The following is a 15,895-nucleotide window of genomic DNA, read 5'->3' on the forward strand; positions in this document are numbered from 1 at the left end:
ACTCCATCCATTTACCTGCACATGCCATAATTTTACTCTCTTTTAATGCTGAATAATATTCCATTGCGTATATATACCACAGTTTCTTTATCCATTCATCTATTGAAGGGTCCTTTTAAAATTATATCATTTTGGTGGGTGTGAAGTGTATTTCATGATGGTTTGGCTTTGTATTCCTCAAATGACTAATGATGCTCTGTATCTGCTACAGCTTGGATGAAGTCTGTCCCCCAGTGGTTCATGTGCTGGAATGCCCCAGGTGATACTGAGAGGTGGTAGAACCTTTAGGAGGCAGGGCTTAATGGAAAGTAGTTAAGTCCCTGGTGGCACTGACCTCAAAAGGGATTAATGGTGGTCTTGTGGAGTAAGTTAGTTTTTCTGTTTATTTATTTTTATGTGGTGCTGAGGACTGAATCCAGTGCCTCACATGTGCGAGGCAAGCACTCTGCCACTGAGCTACCACTGTAGTGCAGTAAGTTAGTTTTTTGAAGAGCAAGTTGTGAGGCCACTCATGCGCTTAGCTCTTTAGCACACAGCACTTTCCCATTCTGCTTCTCCATCATATTGTGACTCAGATACCAGAAGTGGAATTGATAGGGCTACTCAAACTTGAACTTTTAGCCTCCAAAACTATAAGCTTAATAAACCTCTTTCCTTTTTAAAGTAACTTGTTCAGGTATTTTGTTATAGCAATGGAAAATGGACTAATATAGCACTTTCTATCTGTTTATTAGCCATGTATGTATCTTTGAAAAATGTCTGTTCAGGTCCTTTACCCACTTTTTAAAAAAATTTATGGATTTATAACAGTTCTTAATATATTCTGTATATAAATCTTTTATTTGAACCCCAAAATCAACACTGGCAGCACCTTGCAGTCTTTAATAGACATGTGCAGAACGGCAAAATGTTTGAGTTGCCAGATTTGCTCATTTGCAGCTGAGATCAAATAAAGTGAGACTCTGCCTTCTAGTTTTAGCTATCAGAGATGATCAGAAGATGGAGATGGTAGGGGCAGTGCAGTGTAGTGCACAAAACTTGAGTTCTGGGTCCAGTTGGATAGGATTTGAATCTTAACTTTGCCATTTGTTATTGAGGTTAAGTTACTTAACATTTACAAATCTCATTTTCTCTTTTGTAAAATGAGAAAAATAGAATCTACCAGGATAAGTTGTTTGTAGGATTTTAGATTATGATTTATGTGAGATATGTATATATACATATTTCTTTAAGAGTAATGGTTCAGTATTCCCTAATTTTCTAATGTTTTCACAGTAATTTTACAGAGCATGATTACTGCAAATAATAAGAATCAACTATATATGTATAAAAAAGTGAGCAGCCATGTAAACAATAAATATAGGGTAAAATGCAAATAATCGGTAGATCCAGGTGAATGTATACAGAAATTCTTTGTATCATTTTTATAAGTGCTCTGTAAATTTGAAATCATATCAAAATAAAAAGTTACAAAAACTAGTTTAAGAAAAAAGACACATTAAAATTCTAGCTCATGTCCTGTTTTATAATCTAGGTTAGATTAGAAATATTCAGCAACACAAAATTCACTCAGAAAAAAATTTTCCTAAATATGTCCCCCCAAAAAAACCCAAACACACACAACAAGAAGAAGGCCTAATCTTGCAAACCTACCATTTTCAAGGAATTCAGGTCCTTTGAGCACACTGGACTGGGAGTCTTGAAATGGAAAGTAATACTGGACATAACAATCTGCTTCTCCCCAGACTGTTGTCTGAAGCGGGACTAGACCTTTAACCATTTCTATATGGAATTCAAAGTGGTGCTCCATCAATCCATTTCCTTGGCCCTCTGCCTATTAAAAGAAACAGAAACACTGGTAAGCTTTAAAGAGAACCTTGCTTAGAATATTCCTGCTTATCTATAAAGTCTGAGTATAGATGAAGAAATAAGTGAATTGGTTGTCACTAAAACAGATATTAAAACAGTTTTTCTTGTATACAAATATTATAACTGCTCAGGATAATTGGACTAAGCTGAAATTATTCTAGGTCATGAAACTAAATTAATATTAGGAAATCCATAAATGTATTTTCATGCATTAATAGCACAAAGAGAAAAAAGCATTTTAATCTCAATAATGCTAAAAAGGGATGTAATAAAATTCAATATTTGATGAAAGTTTTTAGTACACTAAGAATATAAAGCTATTTCTTTAATAGGAAAAAGAATACACATTTGAAGCAAACAGATATTAACTTACTTATTATTTCTAAGTAAGTTAGGAATTAATGCTTGGAATGTCCAATAATAGAAAGGACTCCTGGAGGGAGGTAGTGAATAATTGCTACTGATGGTAGGTATTACTACTAATAATGATTAATCATGTACTGAGTATTTATTATCAGCTAGACACTTCGCCTGTATTAGCTAATTTAACATGCACAGCAAATAACAGTGGAAGCAGGGTTTGGATTCAGGTAGTCTTACTCTGGATCCAGTGTTCTTTACCCCCATCCTATACAGCCTTCACTAACATTAGAAAGGTGATTACTAGTATTATTCAAAGGGGGAATTTGGGATTAGGATATGAGGGAAACATCTTAATATACACATTTAACATTCTGACTATTAATCCAATCAATCTGGAACAGAGATTGCATAAAGTGTTTGCTCTGAAATCTAAAAACATATCAGTGAGCCAAGCCAAAGGAACCTGCCTAGATCCCTGGCTGGCCATGGATGGACAAATTAGGTCAGTCAGGGATCCAGGCAGGTTCCTTTGGCTTGGATGTCTATACTACACTCAAAAACTTTTCTTAGGGAAACAGAATATTTGCAATTTGTTTCCTTAAAGCAAAAAAACTGGGGGTGGGACAAGATCTCTTAAGAGTTACAGATGTTTAATTTGATCATATAATAATACAGCAATTTAATGATTTAGTTCTGCATAAGGTGAACTCAATGAGAGTCATGGTATAGAGGGGAAAACAATTATTTGTAGATAGGTAACCTCACAAGCAGGCATTTGAAGGACTTTCTCCATGACCACAGTAATAAACATTTTCTAACTTTTAGTATGGAATCGAATAAAATCTGAATCTACACTGCAAATGAGGCCCATATAATATTTAGCAGACTTGGGAACAGTACTGGTGATTTGTTCTTTTAAGTAATTTCCAATTTGAAAAATACCATTTAATCTATTGTTAGACACTAATATCTAACAAATTGCAAGGAAATGATTAGAGTTTATAACATACAAATACACAATAACCTGTTAATAGTTAATGGTTATTTCCCTGCTATAGACATTTAAATTTGCCATTCAAATTTAAAAACACGATATATTTAAATGGTGTGTAAATAGAGATTTGTTATATTTGGATCTTTAACATTCCCTGAAGAGCTCATGTGCTAGGCAATGAAGGAATGCTCAGAGGTGATAGGATTAGATTATGAGAGCTTTAATGTTATTAGTAAATTGATATATTTGATGGATTAATAATTCGAATGGACTATTGGGTAGTAAGGTAGGCAGGTGAGGCATGGCTGAAGGAGGGAGGTCACTGGGGCCTCTGGCCCTGGCCCCTTCCCTGTTCTGTCTGCTTCCTGGCTGCCATGAGTTGAGCAGCTTTCCTTCACTGTGCCTTTCTGCCACCATGTTCTTCTCACCTAGGGTACCGGAGCAACAGAGTCAGTCAACCATGGACTGAGACCACTGAAAACATGAGCCCAAATACTTTTCCTCCTCTAAGTTGTTCTTGTCAGGTCTTTTGATCAAAACATTGGAAAGCTAACATACTAGTAAGTAGAGACATCAAATGTCAGAAACAGTAGGAAGTGATCCAGTAAAAGGAAGACCTGCGTCTGAACCCTGATTCCCCCAGTCTTAGTTATGTGACTCTGGATAAGTAATGCTGTTTCATTACTAAAAAAGAGAATGACAATGATTTACCTCATTCAGTTGTTGGGGAAATAAACATGATAGAGAATGTCAATATGTCTTCTTAATTGTTTAGTAGAAAAGCAAAGTACTTCACTATAACTTTCCAACAGGGACTTAGCCAACAGAATAAGATTTTGCTGACTTACAGCTGGGATGGCTCCCTTCTCCCTATTTTTGAAAAGTCAATTAAGTTAGTAAATTAGAGGATTAAGATTTGGTTGTCCAATTAGGTTTTCTTGATAAATTCAGGGAGCTAAATGGACACAGAACCATTTAAACCATGAGAAAAATAGCAATGATTCCTCTGATTTAAAGCAAGCACTGGAGTGTAAGCTATACTCTTTCATTGAACTTTCTACTGCTGAGATAAGAATTTGGGGCAATGCTTTCACTAAAATGTGCAAGAGAAAATGAGATTATAGTTTTCTATGAAACATGGTGTTGAGTCTCTACCAGAGCAACAGATGCAACAGAAGGCTGGTCCAGGAAATGGGCTGGCCTAGGGCTGAAGGGAGGGAGTATTCCTTCTTCTTTCTTTAATCGCTGCAGTGCAATAATCTGATCTGAAGAACCCATGGCTAAAAAGACTCGAAGACTCCCATTTTGGTGGCCTGAGAACACATCAATCACAGGCATATAGCTGTCAACAGCAACAACTGGGTACTTGGCATCGAGAAGCAGGCGAGAAATCTTGGGATCTCTAGAGGGGAAGAAATTGTGAATGAACAAATAACAACTATCAATCATGTCAAGAGTTGCTTCATTCCTTACTTATTTTCTCAGTTTATTAAAAAGGATCTATACCTACAAAAGTAATAAGGTTTAAAAAAACTGTGGTTTTGTCAGTACCCAATGAAACTAAAATTACAAAGCAGGTTAAGTTCAAAATGCAGAATTTCAGGGCTGGGAATGTGTCTGATACTTCTCTGTATCATGGTGGCCTGAAGCCATGAAGTCTCTGATAAAACAGCATCTCAGCTGAGGCTTGCTGAATTGTATATTTTACAGGGAGGCAGTGTGGTCAACTAGGGAAAGTATGAACTTCAGAATCTGGTAGATAAGATTTTGATGTTACCAATGCTATCTGCTACCTACTAAGAGTTTACTATGCAGTAGGCATTTTATAGTATTTCTAATTCATCTAAGACTATAAAGGTTGATGTTATCCATTGTAAACAGAAGAAAAATTCAAAAAGAACAATTAAGTTACTTAACTAAAGATAGATAGGTAGTAATAGGAGATTGAGCTGGGATTCAGGTTTTGAACCGTTTGATTCTGAAGTCCAAATGCTCTTCATTATATCAGGCTGAATCTTAGCTCTGCCATTTACTTGTTGTATGACTTAAGCAATCAACTTAGCCTTTCTGAGTCTGATTCCTCATTTATAAAATGTAGGTAATTAAACTTCCGTCACAGGCTGTAGATGGGACTAAAATGAGATAACGTAAAATACCATCTATGATGCTTGACACATAGTAATGCTCTGTACTTGAGTAGTTACAATTGTTTTACTCTCTCAGTAAGGAATGAATCTTATGAAATCAGAAGTGAAGTGGAAGAAGATGAATACCAGATCACAACTACAAAATATCACAGTTACAGAAAAAGGAAAAAACCAAAAGCCTATGGCAGTCAATGGTATCAATGATTTCAGTAGTTTTCCTCAGCCTGGCTGGGTTTTACAATGTTACTATGGTAAGCACTATGTTGTATCACAAGTACTTAGTATTCACAGAAGGAAAATACATATATTTTCTCACTGAGTTCTCACAATTGCTCCATGAGAGAGATAAGGAGTCTATCATCACTTTCATTTTATAGATATAGAAAAGAAATCCAGAGAGATTCTGTGACTTTTCCAAGTCAAAAGACAAATTTTCTTATTTCTAAAATGGGGACAATGCTAATACTTCAAGAGGTTACAGTAAGGTTCAAGTCAAATAATGAACATAAAAGTATTCTTTATAAAATGTAAAGAACAATATTTCAAACACAGAAGAAATGAGAAGGCTGATAGGCAAGGGGTTGGGGCTAAAGTAATTAAACATATGCATTTTGAATAAAAAAAAACAGTCTACACTAAGGATAGAAACTTCAGGTTAGTCAATACTCTATCTAGATGTTAAAGTGAGGTACAATAATCAAATCTAAGGTCTAAAGCACAATACTAATTACAGAAATCTTATGAATAGTGGATATGAACCATACTGATATTTCATGACAGAAAAATAAGGTATTAGTTTTGTGAGCTGGTAACTTTTGGTACCAGAGCTTTCTGGTAACAAGAGTGGTCTTCAGAACCAGGTGGTCCAGTTCTAACCCTTCTACTCTTATAACATTTGAGACAAGAAATTTAACTTCTCTGAGTCTCTGTTAACTTGTCTGTACAATAGGGGAAATGAAAATACCTGCCTCAGAGGCTGTTATGAAGATTAAGTGACTTGATGTATGTAAGGCTCTTAGCATAGTGCCTGAAACATAGTAAGCAGTATTTGTACAGCTGCTTTACAATAGGAGCAAGAGCAGCAGCTGTGGTGAAACTGTGAAAGATCCTCCAAGGGATTACTGGGCTATTCATATTTGCAAACCAAAAGAATTCCTCTTCAGTCCATACAAAGTTAAAGATGCAAAATAAAGAATACTCCAAAAGATCCTATTTACTTGAATGACATGTAAAACTGATGGAGAGGGAGTTTCACCAGCCCGAGAAGCTTGTCCTGTCCTGGGCTTCGCACCTTGTTCCAAGTTTCAATTACCATCACATTGTTCTTAAGCCTTTCCAGGTACTTGGAAGACAGAGAGACAGGAATCACCTGGGGAGAAACAAGGGGGAAAAAGCCAATACTGAGACAAAGAATTAACTTTTACTTTAAAAGCATCTACTCAAAGGTGACTGCATGCATACATTCTGTAACCTCAACAGAAACACTGTCTGCTGTATAGATTAACACATAAAGTCCAAATCAGTTTGAGTTATCTGGTAACATTGCTCATATAGATGGGACAAAGAAAAGACTGCCACAAATGTCAAACATACCCAACCATTTCTAAGGCAAAGTGATCCACTTATAAATCCTCCTGAGAGAAAGGTGTTTTGAAACAGGATGGCAACTGTTTGGAAAAGGGCACTTTATCCACGGATTGCCAATCCTTGTGCAGACAGCTCTCCTCAAGAAGTGTCATGGTAAAAGCAAAGTCGATTTCTTATCTGGATTTTCAATATAAAATTTTTCGAGAACTGGCTAGCTGGTAGTTGGAAGAGAAAAGATAAGCCATAAAGACAATCAGAAGATCTAGAGCCAAGAGCAGCTCCATTAAATTAACAGTAGAATCAAGGGACCACCAAATTTGAAGAAACTTAAGCTATAGTGATAACTATAATAGTAGAGGGATAGCTCTAATGATGAAACCAACAGAAAACTTGAGAAGCAAAAAGGGGTGAAACCAGACATAATATAAGGCATGATATGGTGGAATGCCAGCGTTGGAAAGCCCTGGGTTCGATCCCAGCATCAAAACAAAATATATAAGACATAATAAATGGAAGACAGCAGAAGCACAGATAACCAGAGTAAAGCTACTTTTGTATCCACATAAGATACTCTTATTAAACAAGTACATTTTTGTTCTTTGAAATTAACCACCCCCACAAAAAACCAACATAGCAACCTAGTCTTCAAAGAAGGAGGTTTCAGAGTAAGTTTCGAAAAGAAAGTAACCCTAAATTAAGGCTGAGCAGAGTTAACTAGATCTTAATGCCTTGCCTAATAAGTGTCATATAGGTTGAGGAGGAAATCAAGGCAGAAGGAATAGCACATGCAAAGGCACAGAGGTTGGAGGAGAGAATATTCAGGAAATGCTGGACTATCTAGAGTGAAGGGAAGAGTAGCAGATGCTGAGACTGGAGAAGTGTCTACAGTCAGTTCTTAAAGGGTCTTGGAGTCCATGCTAAGAATTAACATTCTTTTCTGAGGGCTTTGGAGAATCACTGAAAAGTTTTAAGCAGGGAAGTAAAATGTTCAGATTAGTGTTTTAGAAAGATCATTCTTGCTGGTACACAGAGAAAGAAATGAACAGGACCAGAGGGGTAAGAAACAGGCAGACCAATCTGAAATCTGTTTGGAATGAGGGTTGGGACCTGAATGGAAGCAGTGGCAATGGGATACAGATAAGGGGATCCATTTTAGAGATAATTGAGTCTGGAGTACCTATTGGAATTGGTGAATAATTATAGAAGAGTCAAGACAATTTTCAGGTTTACTTAAATTTCTGAGTAAATTATAAAATGAATTAGGGCATTCATTTTAAGGAAGAACTGATTTGGAAGGAATAATAAATTCAAATTTGGAATTCCTTCTTTCATTTATACCTTCTTATTGAATATCTAGTACACACCAAGCAATGTGTTAGGTGCTAGGTGTAAAGTGCTTTTGAGACATGGTGATGACCAGCAGGCAGTTAGATACAGAGAGCTGAAACTACAGACACATGTGTGGCTTACATAAAGTGTAGATTTAGAAGCTATCTCCATAAAATGAAAGTTTAAGTGGAGGAGTAGATGTGAGGACCATGGGGAAAAGAGGATCAATTTGAAGACTGTCAGCAAGAATAATAAATGGGGGTTGGGGTTGTAGCTCAGTGGTGGAGTGCTTGTCTTGCACATCTGAGGCACTGGGTTCAATCCTCAGTACCACATAAAAATAAATAAACAAAATAAAATATATTGTGTTCATCTATAACAAAAAAGTAAAAAATAAAAAAGAGTAATAAATGGGAGCACCAATAGTTAAAGGTTAAGAAAAAGAGAGAGATACGGGAGGTGCCAGGCATTTCATGGTTTCTCCTGAAAAAGACTGGCTGTTGAGTCAGGAAGAAAAAAGTCGGAGTTGCAAAACCCAAGAAAAAAAGAATTTAAGCAACAGCACCAAATTCTACAGAGAAGTCAAATAAGATGAATACTGAAATAAGAGGAAGAATAAATGAGAGTTAGGAAAAATATAAATATTAAAAAAAAGAGACTGAACATATAGGAGAGTGGGGGAAGCTTGCCTAACCAAAGTTCTAGAGGAAGTAGAAAAAAATAGAATCCAAAACTCTGGCAAAAGAAGTAGTGAGAGGGCTGGAGTTGTGGCTCAGTGGTAGAGCACTTGCCTGGTACATGTGAGACATTGGGTTTAAACCTCAGCACCACATAACAATAAATAAAGTATACAATTCAATGAAAAAGAGAAGAAGAAGAGGAGGAGGAGGAGGAGGAGGAGGGGGAGGAGGAGGAGGAGGAGGGAAGAGGAGGAGGAGGAGAGGGAAAGGAGGAGGAGGAGGGGAAGGAGGTGGGAAGAGGAGGAGGAGGAAAGGGGAAGGAGGTGGAGGAGGGGAAGGAGGGGAAGGGGGAGAGGAAGAAGAAGAATAGTAGTAGTAGTGGTGGTGGTGGTGGTGGTGGGGAGAAACCAAACAAATTGAGAAAGAAAAAAAAGAAATAGAAAAAGTTTTAAAATGTTGGCAATGTCTTTTCCTCTTTCCACTCAATAGAACACACCAGATAACCACAACAATCCTTTCCATTCTGAACATTCTAGATTTCTTTTAGATTCGAAGTATGATTTGGAAAACATTTATTTCCTGCCCCCAATAAACCCCTAAAAGATATGGAATAGACAAAGTTACCTGAGAAAAGTTAAAGACTGGTTGTGTTGTACCCCATACAGTGATAGATCTACTGACTTCTTCTGTGCTGAAGAGTTTGCAATTTAAATACACATTGCATGGTGATTGTTTCTCAGATTCTCCAGTAATAAAATCTTTCCCATCTGGCACCATTAATAGCACATGCAACAGCAAAGCATTTTCTTTTGTTGACATATCTGTCTGATTGACTAAATCATGGGAGGTTGGTACAGCCACGGAGGTTGAAGAATTTGGTACTATAGAGCTTGGTGACTTTGGGTTGGGAAGCACCAAATTCTGTGCTTCCTTTGTAGTTTCCTCTAGAATTTGAGTTAGAGTCTGTGAATTTTTGGTATAGGTAGTATCTTGGTTGGGTTCTGGCAGTATCTTATCTGGATTTGTGGAAGCACAAAATGGGGTATGTTGGATGCTGCTATTTAACTTGGAATTGACACCAGTGAAATTCTTATTATCTATAACAAGCTCCATGGTTACCTATAAAACACAAAAGAAGAAGAGTCACTAAGAATGTCCTGTAGAATTGGAATCGGAATTTTGGAGCTGGAAGTAATGTCAGATTATTAGGAAATGAGTTATTTCATCATTTAATACCAACATAGGATGAATACAACAGACTGGACTGCACATACATTAACTTAGACTAAGAAAAACTAGGTAGATTATTTATCAATAATACTAGATGAGACCAGAATATTATCTTATACCAGGAAATAAGGAAATGCTCATAAAAGGATGGTGATGTGTTTAAGGGACATAGAATCTAGTTGAAGAGGCTTCTATTGGCTAAATCTAGGATAATTTGAGCATTAAAATAAATTATAGGAGTGGACTATAACCTATTGAATAATATATGAATCTGTGAGTCTATACCAATATAAAATTAATATGGGAGAAGGGACATAGTCTTTTACATAGTAAAATGTCAATTAACAGATGCTCAGAAAGAGCTGCAGATGTAGCTCTGTGGAATGCACTTTGCCTAGCATGTGCAAGGCCTTGAGGTTCAGTCCCCCGCACTGAGGAAAAAAAAAATCACATAATAGTATGTGACTTGGGTAAACCCCACTAGAGGGGTATTCTATAAAATAACTGGCTTATGTACTAAAATATAAAGAATGACTGTGGAACTATTTCAAACTAAAGGAGATCAGAGAAAAAATGACAATTAAATGCAAATGATAATCCTAGACTAGAAAAAATATTCTGTAAAAGAAAATATAGGCACAACTGTGAAAGTATAGACTACAGATACAACGTATTATCAATATAACTCTTTGAGTATTATGCATGATGATGTCTTTGTTCTTAGGAAATACATGTAATGCATGCTAAAGAATCTAAGGGGAAATAGATATGATGCCTGGAACTTATGTTAATAATTTGGAATAAGGGTGTGTGTGTGTATCTAAAGAGGAAACAAAAGGAGAGAGAGAGACAGAAAAAGAGAATTATAAGACTAATATCACATTAAGAACTGGTGAGTCTGGGCAAAGGGCATGCAAGCTCTTTGTACTACTTCTGAAACAGTTCTCTAAGTCTGAAGTTATTTCAAAGTGAAACAGTTAAAAATGCTAAAAAGTAAAAAAGAAAAAGGATGCAGGATAAGTAACGAATTTGAAGAACAGAAGTGGTCACTTGCTAACTATAAGAATAATTAATTATTAGGGATAAAGTGTTCTTACTGTTGCTTTTATTTGAAACCCATAGGTGTTACACACAGTTATTTTGCTCTATCAAATATAGCAGCAATCAATCTAGCATGGATTTCTATCAACAAAGTCAGGACAGAAAACAATTTCTAGTCCATCAATCCTTTTCATTATCCTTTTTAGATTTTATTGATTCATTTATTATTTGCAGTACTGGGGACTGATCCAGGGGCATTTTACAACTGAGCTACATCCTCAGTTTTAGTTTCCCAAGCCAGCCTTGAACTTGTGATATCCCTCTGCCTCAGCTTCCTGAGTTGCTGGGATAACAGATATGTGCCATTGCACAGCCCTTTTCAGATTTTAAACCTTGCACCAGGCAGAATGAACCAGGCAGGCAAAACATAAAATTTGGTTAGCAGAAACATAAGGTGGTATCATTTCCTTGCAATAATAATAATATAAGTCTTTAAAAGATTAAGTGGTATATATAAGGAAGACCAGGAAAAAGAAAGGCTTTCAAGAAGAGGAAGCAGTGTGAAAAAAAAAAAAAAATGGAGGCACGAATCTTCACAGTACCTTAAGTGATTCTTTACATAGTTTGACATGGCTACTGGCAGAGGATGAAGTAGTAGGCCGGTGTCACATTGTGAGCCTTATACTTTATTCTCTGGGTCACTTGGAGCCATGAGAATGTTTTAGGCAGGACTGTGAAGATTTTTAAAACTTACCAAGACACCAAGCAAAGCTGTACTGAGGCCATATATTCAAATTCTGCCACTTAAAAAATCTTGATGCTTCTGAACACAAGGAAAGGACCCTTTCTCAATTATATTTACTCCAATTTACATCAGAATTTACTCCATCAGGGCCACTGTTACTTCTCTCCTTGTTGACAGCCACAACTCTAGTCTAAGTCACCACCAATCATTTCTTTTTGGGACTAATGCAACAGCCTCTTCATTTCCCTTCTTTCTTACGGTCTACTATCCACACAAATATTTTAAAAATGTAAATCAGATGATGGCATTTCAGTGCTTAAATGTCCCTTCCTTGGCTCTTGGGCTAATATATAAACCCTTTACCTTGACCTACAAAATTCTGAATGATATGGCTCCTACCTGCCTATCCAACCCTACTTTCTACACTTTTCTCTTGCCTACTATCCTGTAGTAACATTCTGTCCTTTGATGACACAAAGACCAATTCCACTTTAGGACCTTCTGCATGTGTTATTCCCTTTTTCAGGAATGATTTTTCCTGTGCTTTTACTTTCTCCTCTCATTCTTCAAATTTCACCTTATATGTCACCGCCTTAGAGACAGCTTGCCTGACTATCAGGTACTACTTCATCCCAGGCATTCACTATCATAACAAATATCATTCATTTCCTTCATAGGACTTCTGTTGCCCTATCTCAATAGAAACCCCATAATAGGTAGGGATCATGTTTCCTTGTTCACTACTATATTCTCAGTGCTAGCCAATAAAACATGCTCAGAAAATACTTCTCTGACCTTCTGATTGTATATTAATGTACCTTTAGGGGGCCAATTGGAGTTTGACCATTTTCCTGTTGCACTGGAAGGTGGTCACTGAAAGAAAGCAACTCTGACTGAATGACAGCTCGCAAAGGAAGAGCTGCAGATCCAATGACTTCTGGCTGAGGAAAGTAGGAAAGAAAAAGCTTAGGTTAAAGAGGAGCCACAGGGGATTTTAACTGGTGGGTCAACCTATGATGACTTATAAAAGAACCCATGTTTTATGAAGTACAAAGATTTATTCCTCGACTGAGGCAACTCTATGTGGGATCCCATAATCTGTCATATTTTGGTCCCCCTTCTGGGTTTCCATATTTCTTCCTTCCTCTGGAAGATTGTAGAGGATTTCATATGCTATAAAGAGATTGGAAGGTTATCTTTTTCTGATTTTAAGAGTTCTTTTTTATTTTTTGGTGGTGCTAGGGATTGTTGAACCTAAGGCCTTATGCATGCAAGGCAAGCACTCTACCAACTGAGCTGTATCCTCAGCCTTGATTTTAAGAATTCTTTACTCAGGGCTGGGGTTGTGGCTCAGCAGTAGAGCACTTACCTAGCATGTGCGAGGGCCTGAGTTCGATCCTCAGCACCACATAAAAATAAATAAATAAAATAAAGGTCTAAAAATTAAAACAAAATTCTTTACTCAAATGTCCAACTTTGCTATTAAAAATATAAAACAAAATTTAGATGATACAGCTTTTGCCATTAAAGCTAAGAAAATTATAAAACTTAGTAATTATCAAAGCTATGGAGAAACAAAAAGCTTCCATATGAATAAAACTGAGAATATAAACTGGCAACATACTTTTAGACAGCAAATTTGGTAGTTAATAAGGAAAAGCTTTGAAAATTCATATTCTTTGGCTCAGTAATTCCATTTCTGGGAATTTATACTAAAGAAACAATAAAGATACGTAAACAACTTATGCATTGAAATATAGGTTAAAAATTAGAAATAATTTAAGATACTCAACAATCAAGAATTACTAAGCTAATTATAGCATATCCATATAATGGTATGATATGCAGACATGAAAATGACATTCACTAAAAGTTTATAATAATATGAACAACATTGCTACAATATTTGATAGAAGTAGGATATTAAATCATGTGTATATATAGAGAGATAGATAGATATAAAGTCTTTGAAAGTATTTATAATTATGTGGAAAACATTAAGTACATTCTTTTGAAGAAAAATGAAACAAACAAGGTTAAATGAGAAAAAAGGCAGGATAAAAACTGCAAATGATAACACTATTTATTTGAAAAAACAAGATACACATAAATGTTAATAGTTATTTCATGGTGATGGAACTACAGGCAATTTTGCTTTTTAAAAACATGTATAATTCTCTTAAAATTAGAAAAAAGGCATTAATTAGAGGAAAATGATTCAATGTAAATATATCAAAACATTAATAGAGATTGTTTTAAGGTTGCAGAAGCATGCATTTCCACCCCCCTTCTTGTTTTGCTATCTTTTACAAAGAATTTGTATTATTTATATCCCCTGAAAAAAACAAACCAAAGAAAATAAGTTGCTTTCTTCATGCTATCCATATACAAGATGAGGTCAAAAGATTACAGGCTACCCTTTCACTAAAAGAAGTAAACATGGCTCACATCATAGTTTATTGATTTATGTTGGCTGTAGTAGATTTATAAACTTGGAATTAGTTAGTCAACATTTACCCACAATTATATTATTATGGACATGAGCAAGATACCTTAGGTATTCTACCTGCAAACAGGAAGTAGAACTTCAAATTAAGGCTAAATAACCTATATCAATACAGTCACTTCCCTACAATAAGGGAACACAGTAAAAATGTTAAGAATTTAGAATCTAAAGACAAAATACTTGGGTCTTGGCTGTCTTTTATGAGGGTGATCATAGACATGTCACTTAACCAAATCTCAGTTTTTTTTAATCCACAAAATGAAGGTAATAATACATCTAATGCACAGAGTTATTGTGATGATTAAATTTGATAGTTTGTATGGAGCCTATAACCATAATATCTGGTCTATAACAAACAGCAGAGAGTAGTAATAATAACAATAAATAATTATTATGATATTAAAAAGCATTAGTGTACCTTGTGCTTAGAGAAATTCCTAGCTTAAATTGGAAAATAATTTTAAGTATACTCTTATTCTCTGGTGTGAATAGTGAGGCAAAGGTCAAGATCACTCATAATACCTTTTTCTGTGGCATTTTCTTTGCATAAATTTGGAAAGTGAGGTTAGAATTCCACCAGTGTTCTATCATGGGGCCACCAAACTGTATTGGAAATACAAATCGCTGCTGGAATTTCACCACTGTAAGGAGAAACACACAGAGGCACACCATTCAGCCGGAGCCATGATTAATCCATGCCTTGACATCGCCCACCTCCCTTTCAAATCTAATTAAATCTCTTGCAGGAATCTAGTCAGTATGATTTCACACAATGTATTAGGGTTTTGGAATTGAAAGAGCAGAGACAAAGAGAAAACCCTTTGTATAGAAACAGCAGAGAAGCATGCTGTTGTTCTGTTTTATTATGAGAAATGAATGCCAAGTACATGAGCACAGAATGTATAAGGAGATATCCGTATACTTCACTATATTTAGGGTAATATGACGGTTTTTAAAAGACAAGTTGGTGGGTAGTATAATAAAAAAGGGGAGCTAGCTTAAAGTGAAACAATGAGAGATAAATAAAACAGAAGAACTGAATATAAAATGATAATAATAAAAATGAGTTAATCTGCTGGCTGATAGGACACTCCCACTGTCACTCAGACAAGGTATTAGGTACTGATGTTACTTAGTCATGTTAGGAGGAGTAGAGTCCATCTCTTAAATGGAAAGGAAGGGTTTTCTGCTAACAAGTGTAAATGGGATGAAGTGTTGGTGGTATTTTAGTTTGTATTTGTTGCTATGGGGCATTAACTGGTAAAAAAAAAAAAATCAGAATTTAAAACTAGAATCAAAGGACAGTGTTTAAGTTTCACTTCTATTACTTACTAGTTACCAACTCAGCAACAATTTATCACCTGTAAAATGATCTTCCTGTTCATTTATGTATAAGGTCCTTAA

General features: G+C 35.8%; 1 protein-coding gene across 3 annotated transcripts in view; it reads right to left on the reverse strand.

Annotated features, from left to right (window-relative positions):
- Positions 1–15,895, reverse strand: part of C2cd3 (C2 domain containing 3 centriole elongation regulator) — a 145,959-nt gene that overhangs the window by 70,867 nt on the left and 59,197 nt on the right. For all 3 annotated transcript variants that reach the window (XR_006851286.2, XM_046441952.2, XM_046441951.2), the window contains 6 exons: positions 15,014–15,132; positions 12,804–12,926; positions 9,594–10,088; positions 6,591–6,742; positions 4,382–4,628; positions 1,654–1,834 (listed from right to left, as the gene is read on the reverse strand). Coding sequence is in view for 2 of the 3 variants with exons in the window: in XM_046441952.2 (XP_046297908.1) it covers positions 1,654–1,834; positions 4,382–4,628; positions 6,591–6,742; positions 9,594–10,088; positions 12,804–12,926; positions 15,014–15,132 (1,317 nt within the window). In the remaining variant the exon portion in view is untranslated. The remainder of the gene's footprint in view (positions 1–1,653; positions 1,835–4,381; positions 4,629–6,590; positions 6,743–9,593; positions 10,089–12,803; positions 12,927–15,013; positions 15,133–15,895) is intronic.

Source organism: Marmota monax, unplaced genomic scaffold, assembly GCF_021218885.2.
Source record: "Marmota monax isolate L192 unplaced genomic scaffold, Marmota_monax_Labrador192_F-V1.1 WCK01_AAM20220418_F8-fsc00068, whole genome shotgun sequence".
NCBI classification, from domain to species: domain Eukaryota; kingdom Metazoa; phylum Chordata; class Mammalia; order Rodentia; family Sciuridae; genus Marmota; species Marmota monax.